At 41.8% G+C, this 15605-nt stretch overlaps 1 protein-coding gene across 6 annotated transcripts in view; it reads right to left on the reverse strand.

Moving 5' to 3' along the window:
- Positions 1 to 15605, reverse strand: part of LOC138648709 (uncharacterized) — a 131407-nt gene that overhangs the window by 69071 nt on the left and 46731 nt on the right. For 5 of the 6 annotated variants that reach the window (XM_069738540.1, XM_069738536.1, XM_069738538.1 and 2 more), the window contains 14 exons: positions 15421 to 15552; positions 14329 to 14530; positions 13399 to 13577; positions 13119 to 13247; positions 12619 to 12820; positions 11277 to 11455; positions 11008 to 11139; positions 10508 to 10709; positions 5849 to 6027; positions 5570 to 5701; positions 5071 to 5272; positions 3219 to 3397; positions 2938 to 3069; positions 1910 to 2111 (listed from right to left, as the gene is read on the reverse strand). In XM_069738540.1, the coding sequence (XP_069594641.1) occupies positions 1910 to 2111; positions 2938 to 3069; positions 3219 to 3397; positions 5071 to 5272; positions 5570 to 5701; positions 5849 to 6027; positions 10508 to 10709; positions 11008 to 11139; positions 11277 to 11455; positions 12619 to 12820; positions 13119 to 13247; positions 13399 to 13577; positions 14329 to 14530; positions 15421 to 15552 (2383 nt within the window). The remainder of the gene's footprint in view (positions 1 to 1909; positions 2112 to 2937; positions 3070 to 3218; positions 3398 to 5070; positions 5273 to 5569; positions 5702 to 5848; positions 6028 to 10507; positions 10710 to 11007; positions 11140 to 11276; positions 11456 to 12618; positions 12821 to 13118; positions 13248 to 13398; positions 13578 to 14328; positions 14531 to 15420; positions 15553 to 15605) is intronic. The other variant, XM_069738541.1, reaches the window with a different exon arrangement.

The raw sequence follows: 15605 nt of genomic DNA on the forward strand, positions 1-15605 counted from the left end.
TTTTCTTCCATGCACAAAGGAACAGATAGCACATCTATTGGATTGATGCCTTTTTATACCTTTTTCCAGCTTTCTTTACGTAATGGCTCATGTTGTGATATCTGCTTGCATGGACGTGACATATTCGAGGAACTTGATTACCTGGATTACCTATACAACTTGATGGGCTTTAGTTACTGCCTCATGCTACCAGCAGTGACAAGAACACTAACAAAATGGAAAAATAGAAAAGAATCAGTAAGGAAGGTTAACCCCTTAACGACCGCCGATACGCCTTTTAACGGCGGTAGTTAAGGGTACTTAAACCATAACGCCGTTAATTAACGGCGCTGTGGAAAAAGTGTATAGCGCCCCACAGAGTCAGATTTTCTCCGGGTTTCGGCTGCCAAGAGTAGCCGGGCCCCCAGAGAATATGATTCGGGTCATTTTTTACCGACTCCCGGGTTGCGATCGCCGGTAATTAACAGTTTACCGGCAGCCGCAAAAAAAAGTGCAATTTGCTATTTAATTTCTCTCTCCTCTGATGTGATCGCACATCAGAGGAGAGAGAAATAGGGTCCCGATCCCCCCGGTACTTACCGGAGTCTCCCGGTGTTCCTGGGTCCTTCCACTTCCTACCCCATGGGCACTGACATCTTTACCCGGAAAAAAATGGAGGGCGCATGTGTAGTGTGCCTGCTGAGATCTGCCGGCCGATAAACGGCAGATCTTGAGGTCTCGGCTGCCAGGGGTAGCCAAGACCACAAAGTACATAATTCGGGTCAGTTTTTACCGACCTGGTTTTGCGATCGTCGCTACTAACAGTGTAGTGGCGGCTGCAAAAAAAAAGCCCGATGTGCCATGTACTTTCTCTCTCCTCTGATGTGATCGCACATTAGAGGAGAGAGAAATAGGGTCCCCGATCCCCCCTTCATACTTGCCAGTGTCTCCAGGTGCTCCTCGGCCCTCCTGCTTCCTCCGGTGGGCGCCGCCATCTTGATCAGGGAAAAAATGTCGGGCGCATGCGGAGTGCGCCTGCCGAGATCTGCCGCAGGCACCCGGCAACAATAGGAAGATTTTTCCTATTGGTTAATTTTGGTCACTGTGATAAACCATACAGTGATCAAAATAAAAATAATTGTAAATAACCCCCCCTTAGTTAGGGAAAAATAATAAAACAAAAAAAAAATTATTTATTTTCATTTTCCCATTTGGGTTAGGGTTGGGGCTAAAATTAGGGTTAGGATTAGGGTTGGGGCTAAAATTAGGGTTAGGGTTGGGGCTAAAATTAGGGTTAGGGCTAGGGTTGGTCTGCATTCCAAAACGACGCTCCTTCCCTTTTGAGCTCTGCCGTGCGTCCAAACAGTGGTTTACCCCCACATATGGGGTATCGGAGTACTCAGGACAAATTACACAACAACTTTTGTGGTCTAATTTCTCCTGCTACCCTTGTGAAAATAAACATTTGGGGGTGAAAAGATCATTTTTGTGGAAAAAATGTGATTTTTTTATTTTAACGGCTCTACGTTATAAACTTCTGTGAAGCAGTTGGGGGTTCAAAGTGCACACCACACATCTAGATAAGTTCCTTATGGGGTCTAGTTTCCAAAATGGTATCACTTGTGGGGGGTTTCCACTGTTTAGGCACATCAGGCGCTCTCAAAATGCAACATGGCATCTGATCTTAATTGCAGCCAATTCTGCAATGAAGACGTCAAATGGCGCTCCTTCTCTTCAAAGCTTTGCCGTGCGCCCAATCAGTGGTTTACCCACACATATGGGGTATCGGTGTACTGAGATAAAATTGCACAACATCTTTGGTGGTCTAATTTCTCCTGTTACCATTGTGAAAATAAAAATTTTGGGGTGAAAAGATCATCTACACTTAGTCCTCTGACATCTTTTAATAATAGAAATATAGTTATGGTACCTGTACTGTAACTCGGGGTCCAGTGGTCCATTGAAATAAGAATGAGACTTTGATCCATCTCCCACAAGAACACTTATCATATTTGACTGCCCAGAACTCACAATCTGTTCTTTCTCCAATATATAGGTGACATAAGTGTCGGTGAGCTTGTTCTGAAAATCATTGTATGTTTTAGATAAAATTCCTTTACGTGGATGGTCATCTAAAAAAAAATAGCTTAGATTCATTACATAGAAGATACTCTAGCAAACCATGATTGTGTTATAAGATGTGCTCACCTGCCACATTTTATGTTTTGGAATGAACACACTGCAGAAACATTATATAGGCAATAATCTAATATATAATTGCCTAGAATACTACTTCCTGCAATTTGTGCCAACTTCCGTGGCTTTGTCCGGAGCTAATGTCCGGAGCTAATGTCCGGAGCTAATGTCCGGAGATAAGTGACGTCAACAGTGTCCAGTGTCTGATTGGTTGCCGCCTGCTGCGAGCGACCAATCAGAAACGTGCCGTACTGTGACACACTCCGCCCGCCATTTTGGTGTGATTTTTGAATTTTTACCTCACAGCAAGTTTCTACTGCGTGGAGGCGGGCCCAGTGACGTTGCTCTTCAAGCTCCTGCCGAATTTCGTCAAAAAAATGATAATACCATTTACCAAAACTATATATATTTAGTTGTGAAGTGGTTCAGTGACATTTTCACACCAATTTTGAACTTTTGTTTGGTGTTTTCTCCATATACTGCCTATTATTTTTGTTCTTTCTTACTATTATTTATTAATTGTATTATTCTTACATTTGAATAAATAAAGTATATATGGATTCTAGACTCCCGATTCTTTAGAATCGGGCTGCCATCTAGTTCTATATGATATTCATTCCTAGCCCAGTTCATGAGACACCCCTCTATTTACACCCTTACTATTTAACAGGGAATGAGGTTGCCCTACGTCTATCGATGGCTGGCATGCTACATTCATTCAATATATCTATAGTGTATTTCAGTAGAAAACCTAGCTCTTACCGGTCATCTCTGTTGTTACTATAACAGCATACGCCACAACAGGTCCATTTGAATTGTCAAGAGGCGAGAACGTAACATCTATTGAATTCCCTAGTTCAGACTGACTTAACACAATGTTGTTTTTAGTAAGACCTGTGGATAGATCATAGATAAAATATGTTCATTGGATTGAAAATATCCAAATTTAACATAGTAATATATTTTTATACTATTCCTTTTATAGTAAAATCTTTAAACGGAATTTGCCACCCCACAAATGCTAATTGATAACTGTAACATACCCGTAAAAGAAGGTTTCACATAGTCGATTCTTGAGATTTCATTAACAGAATTTATATTTTTCCTTGTTAATACAGAGGAAGGATCCATGTAACTTGTGAAAGATACCATAGATTTTTCTTCATTGATGGTGTCTGTGTTTGTGTCATACTTGATGTTATTAAATTCAGCAATACTGACCCTAAAAATCAGAAGATAATTTTATAGTTAGTGTGTTTTGTTAAAGGGGTTGTCCACTACATTCTATAATGCCCCCACTGATTTAAACCTTCTAAATAAGTGTTTTTGTAAAAAAAACTTTTCTTGTCACCTGTGCAGTGAGCGGCACTATCGCTGACCGCTCAGTCGGCATCACGTGATTCCGACTGCAGCCGCCACTGATGTCACGTCAAGTTGCAGAATGCCTTGCATCACCTGGGCATAACCCATTTGTGCACACCAATGGGGGTGGGTGGTGATTCACCGCACGTCACAGCCCAGTATCCAGCACGCTTGCGGCTAATGAAAGTATAGGAGAGAGGGCAAGTGCACACTGCATGCTGGTGTCATGCTGCTGCAATGCAGGTAGGTGCAGGCTTCACTAAATGGCAGTAGAGAGGAAGCAGGTCTGCACCTAAACAGAGCTGACCTGCAGTGAGGCTACCACGGGTGGCATCAGAATAGTAAAACAAGCCGGGTCAAATCCTAGACTGTAGTGCAGTACTAAAGGAATAAGCAAACACGGTCAGAGACAAGCCAGGGGGTCAGTAACGGTCAGGAGCAGAAAAGCCAAGAGACAAAGGACAGAAACAGGTCAAGATACAAGCCAAGTTAAAGCCAGGGAGTCTGCACACTAAAGGGAAGCACTGAGTCAAGATTGGAATTGGGGAAAACAGCGACATGGGTTCAGACAGCAAACACAGCAAGAACAAACAGAGCAATTCCAGTCAGCTACAGCAGCACTAAGCAAAAATTATAACTGACATAGCCTGCAGGAAGCAGCGGCGATAGTCAACGTGAACCCAGACAAATTCGGGCCATATGATGCTGTGCGTTTTTCTACACTAGGAGGAACCCAGGTCTTACAATAGCTCTAAGGATTTTGTCAGCAAAGGACCGATGACTCCCACATGAAGATTTACAGAACTCTCCAATTACTGTATATGCTTCCCAAGACCATCATTAACCCAGGCCCTCATACATTCCATGGAGCCATTTTCTGACAGTATGTTCTGAAACACGCATACCAATAGCCTGCTGAAGGTAATATTATGGGACTTAAGCAGTGCTCCACCTTTTCTTCCCTGCACAAAGGAGCAGATAGCACATGTACTGGATTGATGCCTATTTATGGCAATTTTCAACTTTCTTTACATATTGGCTCATGTTGTGATATCTGTTTGCATGGACATGACATATTCGAGGAACTTGATTACCTGGATTACCTAATACAACTTGATGGGCTTTAGTTACTGCATCATGCTACCAGCAGTGACAAGAACACTAACAAAATGGAAAAATAGAAAATAATCAGTCAGGAAAGTTAAATAGATTTTAACTCTTTGGACCAAGGCTGGCGAATGGCGAAACCATTCCCTTTTTGGGAGTTGTTTTGTTGTTGTCCCTTTCATTAATTCCAGACCAAGTGAAATTAATTCACAATCGCTTGTGCTTTCTAACTGTGCAGTTTGATATCCCTGAAGTGTAATTGACTTGGGCCTATGCTGTGATATGCAAATGTTCTCTTAATCTAATGAGCAGTGTATCGATAAACCATCAGTGCTTTATAAGAAGTAGGCATCAGATAACTTGGAAAATCAATAGCTAGACTTAGTCCTCTGACGTCTTTTAATAATAGAAATATAATTATGGTACCTGTACTGTAACTCGGGGTCCAGTGGTCCATTGAAATAAGAGTGAGACTTTGATCCATCTCCCACAAGAACACTTATCATATTTGACTCCGCAGAACTCACAATCTGTTCTTTCTCCAATATATAGGTGACATAAGTGTCGGTGAGCTTGTTCTGAAAATCATCGTATGTTTTAGATAAAATTCCTTGAGGTGGGCGGTCATCTAAAAAAAAAAGAGTTTAGATTCATTACATAGAAGATACTCTAGCAAACCATGATTGTGTTACAAGACGTGCTCACCTGACATCTTTTTATATTTTGAAATAAACACACTGCAGAAACATTATAAAGGCAATAATTCTATATGATATTCATTCCCAGCCCAGTTCATGAGACACCCCTCTATCTACACCCATATTATTTAACAGGGAAAGAGGTTGCCCTACGTCTATCGATGGCTGGCATGCTACAATCGTTCAAAATATCTACAGTATATTTCAGTAGAAAGCCTAGCTCTTACCGGTCATCTCTGTTGTTACTACAACAGCATACGCCACAACAGGTCCATTTGAATTGTCAACAGGCGAGAATGTAACATCTATTGAATTCCCTAGTTCAGACTGACTTAACACAATGTTGTTTTCAGTTAGACCTGTGGATAGATCATAGATAAAATATGTTCATTGGATTGAAAATATCCAAATTTAACACAGTAATATAATTTTATACTATTCCTTTTATAGTAAAATATTTAAAGGGAATTTGCCAACCCACAAATGCTAATTAATAACTAACTTACCCGTAAAAGAAGGTTCCACGTAGTTGATTCTAGAGATTTCATTAACAGAATTTATAGTTTTCCTTGTTAATACAGAGGAAGGATCCATGTAACTTGTGAAAGATACTGTAGATTGTTCTTCATTGATGGTGTCTGTGTTTGTGTCATACTTAATATTATTAAATCCAGCAATACTGACCCTAAAAATCAGAAGATAATTTTATAGTGTGTTTTGCTGTAGGAGTTGTCCACTACATTCTATAATGCGGCCACTGATTTAAACCTTGTAAATAAGTATTTTTATTATTATTGTTTATTATCAGTGGCGTAGGAAAGGGGGTGCGGGGGGGGCGGGCCGCCCCGGGCGGCACAATGTGGGGGCGGCTATCAGCGCGGCTGCGCGCACTCATTCTCTGCTCCTTCCTCCCAGCATTATGAGGACTGGAGCAGAGCGCTGGCAGTGCGCGCGGCCGTGCAGAGTTGCTGGCTGCAGTGTAGCAGGGGCACACAGTCACACACGCTGTGACTCACCCCCGCACCTGCAGTCAGCAGCAGAAGCTCCGATCCCGCCCCTCCAGCAGCGTCACAGCTCTCACAATGTGAAGAGCCATGGAGGGGCGGGGCTAAATGTCGGGGGCGGAGCCACGGACAAGCAGGAAGAAGAGGCAGAAGGAAATATGAAAATCAGAGCGGGAGACAGAAAAGATGTGAGAACAGAGACAGAAAACAACAGAGAGGCAAGACACAGGTGAGAAGTATATATGTATATACAGTGGGGCAAAAAAGTATTTAGTCAGTCAGCAATAGTGCAAGTTCCACCACTTAAAATGATGAGAGGCGTCTGTAATTTACATCATAGGTAGACCTCAACTATGGGAGACAAACTGAGAAAAAAAAATCCAGAAAATCACATTGTCTGTTTTTTTAACATTTTATTTGCATATTATGGTGGAAAATAAGTATTTGGTCAGAAACAAAATTTAATCTCAATACTTTGTAATATATCCTTTGTTGGCAATGACAGAGGTCAAACGTTTTCTGTAAGTCTTCACAAGGTTGCCACACACTGGTGTTGGTATGTTGGCCCATTCCTCCATGCAGATCTCCTCTAGAGCAGTGATGTTTTTGGCTTTTCGCTTGGCAACACGGACTTTCAACTCCCTCCAAAGGTTTTCTATAGGGTTGAGATCTGGAGACTGGCTAGGCCACTCCAGGACCTTGAAATGCTTATTACGAAGCCACTCCTGCGTTGCCCTGGCGGTGTGCTTTGGATCATTGTCATGTTGAAAGACCCAGCCACGTTTCATCTTCAATGCCCTTGCTGATGGAAGGAGGTTTGCACTCAAAATCTCACGATACATGGCCCCATTCATTCTTTCATGTACCCGGATCAGTCGTCCTGGCCCCTTTGCAGAGAAACAGCCCCAAAGCATGATGTTTCCACCACCATGCTTTACAGTAGGTATGGTGTTTGATGGATACAACTCAGTATTCTTTTTCCTCCAAACACGACAAGTTGTGTTTCTACCAAACAGTTCCAGTTTGGTTTCATCAGACCATAGGACATTCTCCCAAATCATCCAAATGCTCTCTAGCAAACTTCAGACGGGCCCGGACATGTACTGGCTTAAGCAGTGGGACACGTCTGGCACTGCAGGATCTGAGTCCATGGTGGCGTAGTGTGTTACTTATGGTAGGCCTTGTTACATTGGTCCCAGCTCTCTGCAGTTCATTCACTAGGTCCCCCTGCGTGGTTCTGGGATTTTTGCTCACTGTTCTTGTGATCATTCTGACCCCACGGGGTGGGATTTTGCGTGGAGCCCCAGATCGAGGGAGATTATCAGTGGTCTTGTATGTCTTCCATTTTCTAATCATTGCTCCCACTGTTGATTTCTTCACTCTAAGTTGGTTGGCTATTGCAGATTCAGTCTTCCCAGCCTGGTGCAGGGCTACAATTTTGTTTCTGGTGTCCTTTGACAGCTCTTTGGTCTTCACCATAGTGGAGTTTGGAGTCAGACTGTTTGAGGGTGTGCACAGGTGTCTTTTTATACTGATAACAAGTTTAAACAGGTGCCATTACTACAGGTAATGAGTGGAGGAAAGAGGAGACTCTTAAAGAAGAAGTTACAGGTCTGTGAGAGCCAGAAATCTTGATTGTTTGTTTCTGACCAAATACTTATTTTCCACCATAAAATGCAAAAAAAATTATAAAAAAAACAGACAATGTGATTTTCTGGATTTTTTTTTCTCAGTTTGTCTCCCATAGTTGAGGTCTACCTATGATGTAAATTACAGACGCCTCTCATCTTTTTAAGTGGTGGAACTTGCACTATTGCTGACTGACTAAATACTTTTTTGCCCCACTGTATATATATATATATATATATATATATATATATATATATATATATATTACATCATTGTCTAAGGGTCGCACTTCCGTCTTTCTGTCTGTCCTTCTGTCTTTCTTTCTTTCACGGATATTCATTGGTCGCGGCCTCTGTCTGTCGTCGCTGATTGGTCTCGGCAGCTGCCTGTCATGGCTGCCGCGACCAATCAGCGACGGGCACAGTCCGATTAGTCCCTCCGCTGCAGTCAGTGCCCGGCGCCTGCTCTATACTCCCCACAATCAGCGCCCGCTCCATAATCCCCTCCAGTCACCACTCACACAGGGTTAATAGCAGCGGTAACGGGCCGCGGTGTAATGCACTCCGTTACCGCTGCTATTAACCCTGTGTGTCCCCAACTATTTACTATTGATGCTGCCTATGCAGCATCAATAGTAAAAATATGTCATGTTAAAAATAATAAAAAAATGAAAAAACCTGCTATACTCACCCTCCATCGCCTTTCCCGCTCCTCGCAACGCTCCAGTGCCCGCTCCATGCAAGCGGCAGCTTCCGGTGCCAAGGATGGTATGTGAGAAGGACCTGCCATGACATCACGGTCATGTGACCGCAACGTCATCACAGGTCCTGCGCTCATACCAACCCTGGGACTGGAAGCTGCCTCGTGCGATACAGGGCCAGAATTCATCAGAGGGTGAGTATATGTTTATTTTTTATTTTAAGTCTGTATACTACGTGGCTCTGTGCTGTATACTCCATCACTGGGCAATATACTACGTGGCTGGGCAATATACTACGTGGCTGGGCAATATGCTACGTGGGCTGTGCAATATACTACATGGCTGTGTTATATACTACGTGGCTGGGCAATATGCTACGTGGGCTGTGCAATATACTACATGGCTGTGTTATATACTACGTGGCTGTGTTATATACTACGTGGCTGTGCTATACGCTATGTGGGCTGTGCTATATACTGCGTGGGCTGTGTTAAATGCTATGTGGCTATGCTATATTTCTCTGCTGTATCTGCATCATGAATCATGCTATGTGTTAAAGGGGGGGCCCACTGAGACTCTTTCGCCCGGGGCCCTCTAAAACCGCGGCCGGCGCTGCAGCTCTTTAACGCTATTGACGTGCGGGCCCGCGCCCGTACGTCAATAGTTAACAACAGCCACCAGCCATTTGGAGGCTGGCAGCTGAAGTCGGCCGCAGCGCACACGTCGACGGCTTCTGACGTCATTGTCAGTCGCCGGCGAGTGCACGCTTCAGCTGCGTGGAGAGAGCAGGAGCGCGGTCAGGTAAGCAGAACTTGTTTTTTTTTTTTTGCAGACCCTATCATGTGTGCTGCCCTATTTTTGGTAACCTTTATGTGTATTGAGCCGAGGGGGGGGGGGGGGGCGCCAAACTCGGGAGCAGCCCCGGGCGGCAAAAGCTCTAGCTACGCCCCTGTTTATTATTATAGTATTATTATAGTATTATAATATTATTTTTATAAATTCCTTTTGTTGTCATCTGTGCCTCTGAGCGGCGCTATCGCTGACCACTCAATCGTCATCAGGTGATACCGCCTTTTGCCACTGATGTCACGTCAAGTTCCTGAATGTCTTACATCACCTGGGCGTGATCCATCAGCGCACACCCATGGGGATGGGCGGTGTTTCACTGCACATCACAGCCCAGTATCCAGCGCGCATCACAGCCCAGTATCCAGCGCGCTTGTGGCTAATGAAAGCATAGGAGAGAAGGAAAGTGCACACTGGATACTGGGCAGTGATGTGCTGTGAAACACCGGCTACAGTCCAGTCATTCAGGAGGGGTGCGTGCAACTGGGTCACGCCCGGCTCCTGCAATGCATTTTGGAACCTAATGTGACATCAGTGGATGTCAGCGGCAGCTGCAGCCGGGGTCAGGTGATGCCGAGTGAGAGATCAGCGATAGCGCGTTCACAGGCGCAGATGACAACTAGAGGTATTTATAAAAATAAAGAGGTTAAGAGATTTTAACTGTTTGGACCACCACTGGTGAAAACCATTCCCTTTTTGGGGGCTGTTTTGTTGTTGTCTCTCCACTTGTTGTCACTTTCATTAGTTCTACGGCAAGTGAAATTAATTCACAATCGGTTGTGCTTTCTAACTGTGCAGTTTGATATCCCTGAAGTGTAATTGACTTGGGCATATGTTGTGATATGCAAAAGTTCTCTTAATTTAATGAGCAGTGTATCGATAATCCATCAGTGCTTTATAAGAAGTAGGCATCAGATAACTTGGAATATCAATATCTAGACTTAGTCCTCTGATGTCTTTTAATATTAGAAATATAGTTATGGTACCTGTACTGTAACTCGGGGTCCAGTGGTCCATTGAAATAAGAATGAGACTTTGATCCATCTCCCACAAGAACACTTATCATATTTGACTGCCCAGAACTCACGATCTGTTCTTTCTCCAATATATAGGTGACATAAGTGTCGGTGAGCTTGTTCTGAAAATCCTCGTATGTTTTAGATAAAATTCCTTCATGTGGGCGGTCATCTAAAAAAAAAAACAGATTAGATTCATTGCATAGAAGATGCTCTATACACACCATGATTATGTTATAAGATGTGCTCACCTGACATTTTTTATATTTTGGAATAAACAGACTGCAGAAACATTATAAAGGCAAAAATTCTATATAGTATTAATTCCCAGCCCAGTTCATGAGACCGCCCTCTATTTACACCCATACTATTTAAGAGGGAAAGAGGTTGCCCTACGTCTATCGATGGCTGGCATGCTACATTCATTCAATATATCTATAGTGTATTTCAGTAGAAAGCCTAGCTCTTACCGGTCATCTCTGTTGTTACTACAACAGCATACGCCACAACAGGTCCATTTGAATTGTCAAGAGGCGAGAATGTAACATCTATTGTATCCCCAAGTTCAGACCGACTTAACACAAGGCTGTTTTCAGTAAGACCTGTGGATAGATCATAGACAAAATATACCGTATTCCAAATTTAGCATAGTAATATTTTATTATACTATTCCTTTTATAGTAAAATCTTTAAAGGAAATTTGCCAGCACCCAAATGCTAATTAATATCTGTAACATACCCGAAAAAGAAGGTTCCACATAATCGAGTCTTGAGATTTCATTAACAGAATTTATAGTTTTCCTTGTTAATACAGAGGAAGGATCCATGTAACTTGTGAAAGATACTATAGATTGTTCTTCATTGATGGTGTCTGTGTTTGTGTCATATTTGATATTATTAAATTCAGCAATACTGACCCTAAAAATCAGAAGATAATTTTATGGTTAGTGTGTTTTGTTAAAGGGGTTGTCCACTACATTCTATTATGCCTGGGGAATATGAAGGACAGGCAATGACATCAGTGCCTTCGTTATACCGGAACAATGAACAAATTTGGGCCATATGATGCCTGGCATTTTTCTGCACTATGAGGAACCCAGGTCTTACAATGGCTCTAAGGATTTTGTCAGCAAAGTACCGCTGACTCTCACATGAAGGTTTACAGAACAATCCAAAGATATGCTTCCCTAGACCATCATTAATCCATTGCCCAACTGGCCATCCTGAATGATTATGCAGGCAATATAATGTTCACCATGGTGTCTGTAGACTCTTTCTTGTCTGCCAAGGGTTCATTGTGACCTCCTCTCATCTGAGAAGAGAACAGGATGGTAATGGACCTGCATATTCTGGTGTTTTCTGTTGAATGTCAATGAACCTGCATGATTCTGCTACATGACGTCAGGTCCTCATTCATTCCATGGAGCCGTTTTCTGACAGTATGTTCTGAAACACGCATACCAACAGCCTGCTGAAGGTAATATTATGGGACTTTCGCAGTGCTCCTTCTTTTCTTCCTTGTGTTAAGGAGCAGATAGCACATCTATTGGATTGATGCCTTTTTATGGCAATTTCCAGCTTTCTTTATGGAACAGCTCATGTTGTGATATCTGCTTGCATGGACGTGATATCTTCGAGGAGCTTGATTACCTGGATTAACTATACAACTTTATGGGCTTTCATTACTGCATCATGCTACCAGCAGTGACAAGAACACTAACAAAATGGAAAAATAGAAAAGAATCAGTCAGGAAGGTTAAAGAGATTTTAACTGTCTGGACCACCATTGCTGAAACCATTCCATTTTTGGGAGTTGTTTTGTTGTTGTCTCTTTCATTAATTCCAGAGCAAGTGAAATTAATTCACAATCGCTTGTGCTTTCTAACTGTGCAGTTTGATATCCCTGAAGTGTAATTGACTTGGGCATGTGCTGTGATATGCAAATGTTCTCTTAATCTAATGAGCAGTATATCGATAAACCATCAGTGCTTTATAAGAAGTAGGCATCAGATAACTTGGAATATTAATAGCTAGACATAGTTCTCTGACGTCTTTCAATAATTGAAATATAGTTATGGTACCTGTACTGTAACTCGGGGTCCAGTGGTCCATTGAAATAAGAGTGAGACTTTGATCCATCTCCCACAAGAACATTTATCATATTTGACTGCCCAGAACTCACGATCTGTTCTTTCTCGAATATATAGGTGACATAAGTGTCGGTGACCTTGTTCTGAAAATCCTCGTATGTTTTAGATAAAATTCCTTGAGGTGGGTGGTCTTCTAAAAAAAATTAGCTTAGATTCATTACATAGAAGATACTCTAGCAAATCATGATTGTGTTATAAGATGTGCTCACCTGCCATTTTTTTAAATATTTTGGAATAAACACACTGCAGAAACATTATAAAGGCAATAATTCTATATGATATTCATTCCCAGCTCAGTTCATGAGACACCCCTCTATTTATACCAATACTATTTAACAGGGAAAGAGGTTGCCCTACGTCTATCATTGGCTGGCATGCTACAATCATTCAATGTGTCTACAGTGTATTTCAGTAGAAAGCCTAGCTCTTACCGGTCATCTCTGTTGTTACTATAACAGCATACGCCACAACAGGTCCATTTGAATTGTCAAGAGGCGAGAACGTAACATCTATTGTATCCCCAAGTTCAGACTGACTGAACACAATGTTTTCAGTGAGACCTGTGGATAGATCATAGATAAAATATGTTCATTGGATTGAAAATATCCAAATTTAACATAGAAATATTTATTTTTATACTATTTATTTTACAGAAAAATCTTTAAAGGGAATTTGCCAACCCACAAATGCTAATTAATATCTGTAACATACCCGTAAAAGAAGGTTCCACATAGTCGAGTCTTGAGATTTCATTAACAGAATTTATAGTTTTTCTTGTTAATACAGAGGAAGGATCCATGTAACTTGTGAAAGATACTATAGATTGTTCTTCATTGATGGTGTCTGTGTTTGTGTCATACTTAATATTATTAAATCCAGCAATACTGACCCTAAAAATCAGAAGATAATTTTATAGTTAGTGTGTTTTGTTAAAGGGGTTGTCCACTACATTCTATAATGCCCCCACCGATTAAACCTTCTAAAAAAGTCATCTGTGCCTGTGAGCGGTGCTATAGCTGACCGCTCAGTCGGCATCACACGATCACGGCTGCAGCCGCCACTGATGTCATGTCAAGTTCCAGAATGCCTTGCATCACTTGGGCGTGACCCATTTGCTCACACACATACGGGCGGGCGGTGTTTCACCGCACTTCACAGCCCAGTATCCAGCGCGCTTGCGGCTAATGAAAGCATAGGAGAGAAGGAAAGCGCATTCTGGATTCTGAGCTGTGATGTGCGGTGAAAAACTGGCCACAGTCCAGTCAATCAAGAGGGGTGGACGTGAAGGGTCACGGCCAGGTCATGCAAGGCATTCTGGGACTTAACGTGACCCAGCGGATGTCAGCGGCAGCTGTAGCCGAGGTCACGTGATGCCAAGAGGTTGTTGTCACTTTCTTTAATTCCAGAGCAAGTGAAATTAATTCACAATCACTTGTGCTTTCTAACTGTGCAGTTTGATATCCCTGAAGTTTAATTGACTTGAGCATATGTTGCGATATGCAAACGTTCTCTTAATTTAATGAGTAGTGTATCAATAATCCATCAGTGCTTTATGAGAAGTAGGCATCAGATAGCTTGGAATATCAATATCTAGACTTAGTCCTCTGACGTCTTTTAATAACAAAAATATAGTTATTGTACCTGTACTGTAACTCGGGGTCCAGTGGTCCATTGAAATAAGAATGAGACTTTGATCCATCTCCCACAAGAACACTTATCATATTTGACTGCCCAGAGCTCACGATCTGTTCTTCCTCGAATATATAGGTGACATAAGTGTCGGTGAGCTTGTTCTTAAAATCGTTGTATGTTTTAGATAAAATTCCTTGAGTTGGATGGTCATCTAAAAGTAAAACTCAATAGTTTACACTTATAAAATTGAAGATCCAAAATTGATACAGGTTTTTTATTTTTTACTACTTGTTTACAGGACAAAATGTTTCTTTCTGTACCATTTTGGGGTATGTGCGTTTGTACTGCAGTTTGCGGAAGACCTTGCCAACACAACCAGAAGAAGGGGTTAAATTGTTAGTTGATAACAATGAAATTTGTGAGATTCGCTGAAATAATTTGTAGCAGAAGACTGATATGTTGATAACTATTTGGTAGAGGAGAACTGCCTCCTAAGTTAGTAATGGCTGGCATTAGGCAATAAAATGTAATATCTAAAGCAGTGTTTCTCAACTCCAGTCCTCAAGACCCCACAACAGGTCATGTTTTCAGGATTTCCTTAGTATTGCACAGGTGATAATTTCGTCACCTGCTCAAGCATTAATTCCATCGCCTATGCAATACTAAGGAAATCTTGAAAACATGACCTGTTGTGGGGGTCTTGTGGACTGGAGTTGAGAAACACTGATCTAAAGGGTCCTCTCCTATGGACAACCTCTTTTCATCTGATAAGTCTCCTTGCAATTAGCCAGATATGAGTGGTCATAGAAATTGTTCAAGATGGTAAATAACGAATTAATGAATGCAAAATAATAGTTATTAAAGTTCTAAATATTTGAAGCCCCTTTCATGAGACATTTTTAAGTAATGTTCACAAAATTTCCCTATCCTCTTGGATGATAGTTTCCGCTGCACTTTCCTGTTGCTCTCTGATTTTGATGATATGGCCCTTGGTTTACACCACACAGGGCATATAAAGTTGTTGTCCTACATCTAGAGATGGCTGGCATGTTACAGTACAACATGTCTCCTGTGTATTTCTCTAGAAAGTCTAGTCCTTACCATTTGTCTCTGTTGTTACTACAACAGCATACGCCACTATGGGTCCATTTGAACTATTAAAAGGCGAGAACATAAGGTCCATTGAATCACCGAGTTCAGATTGACTGATCACAAAGTTGTTACTGGGCAGACCTGTGGAAAGATTATGGATAAAACGTATTCACTGAATGGAGAAGTTTTGCCAT

Source organism: Ranitomeya imitator, chromosome 9 (genome assembly GCF_032444005.1).
Source record: "Ranitomeya imitator isolate aRanImi1 chromosome 9, aRanImi1.pri, whole genome shotgun sequence".
Lineage (NCBI taxonomy): Eukaryota > Metazoa > Chordata > Amphibia > Anura > Dendrobatidae > Ranitomeya > Ranitomeya imitator.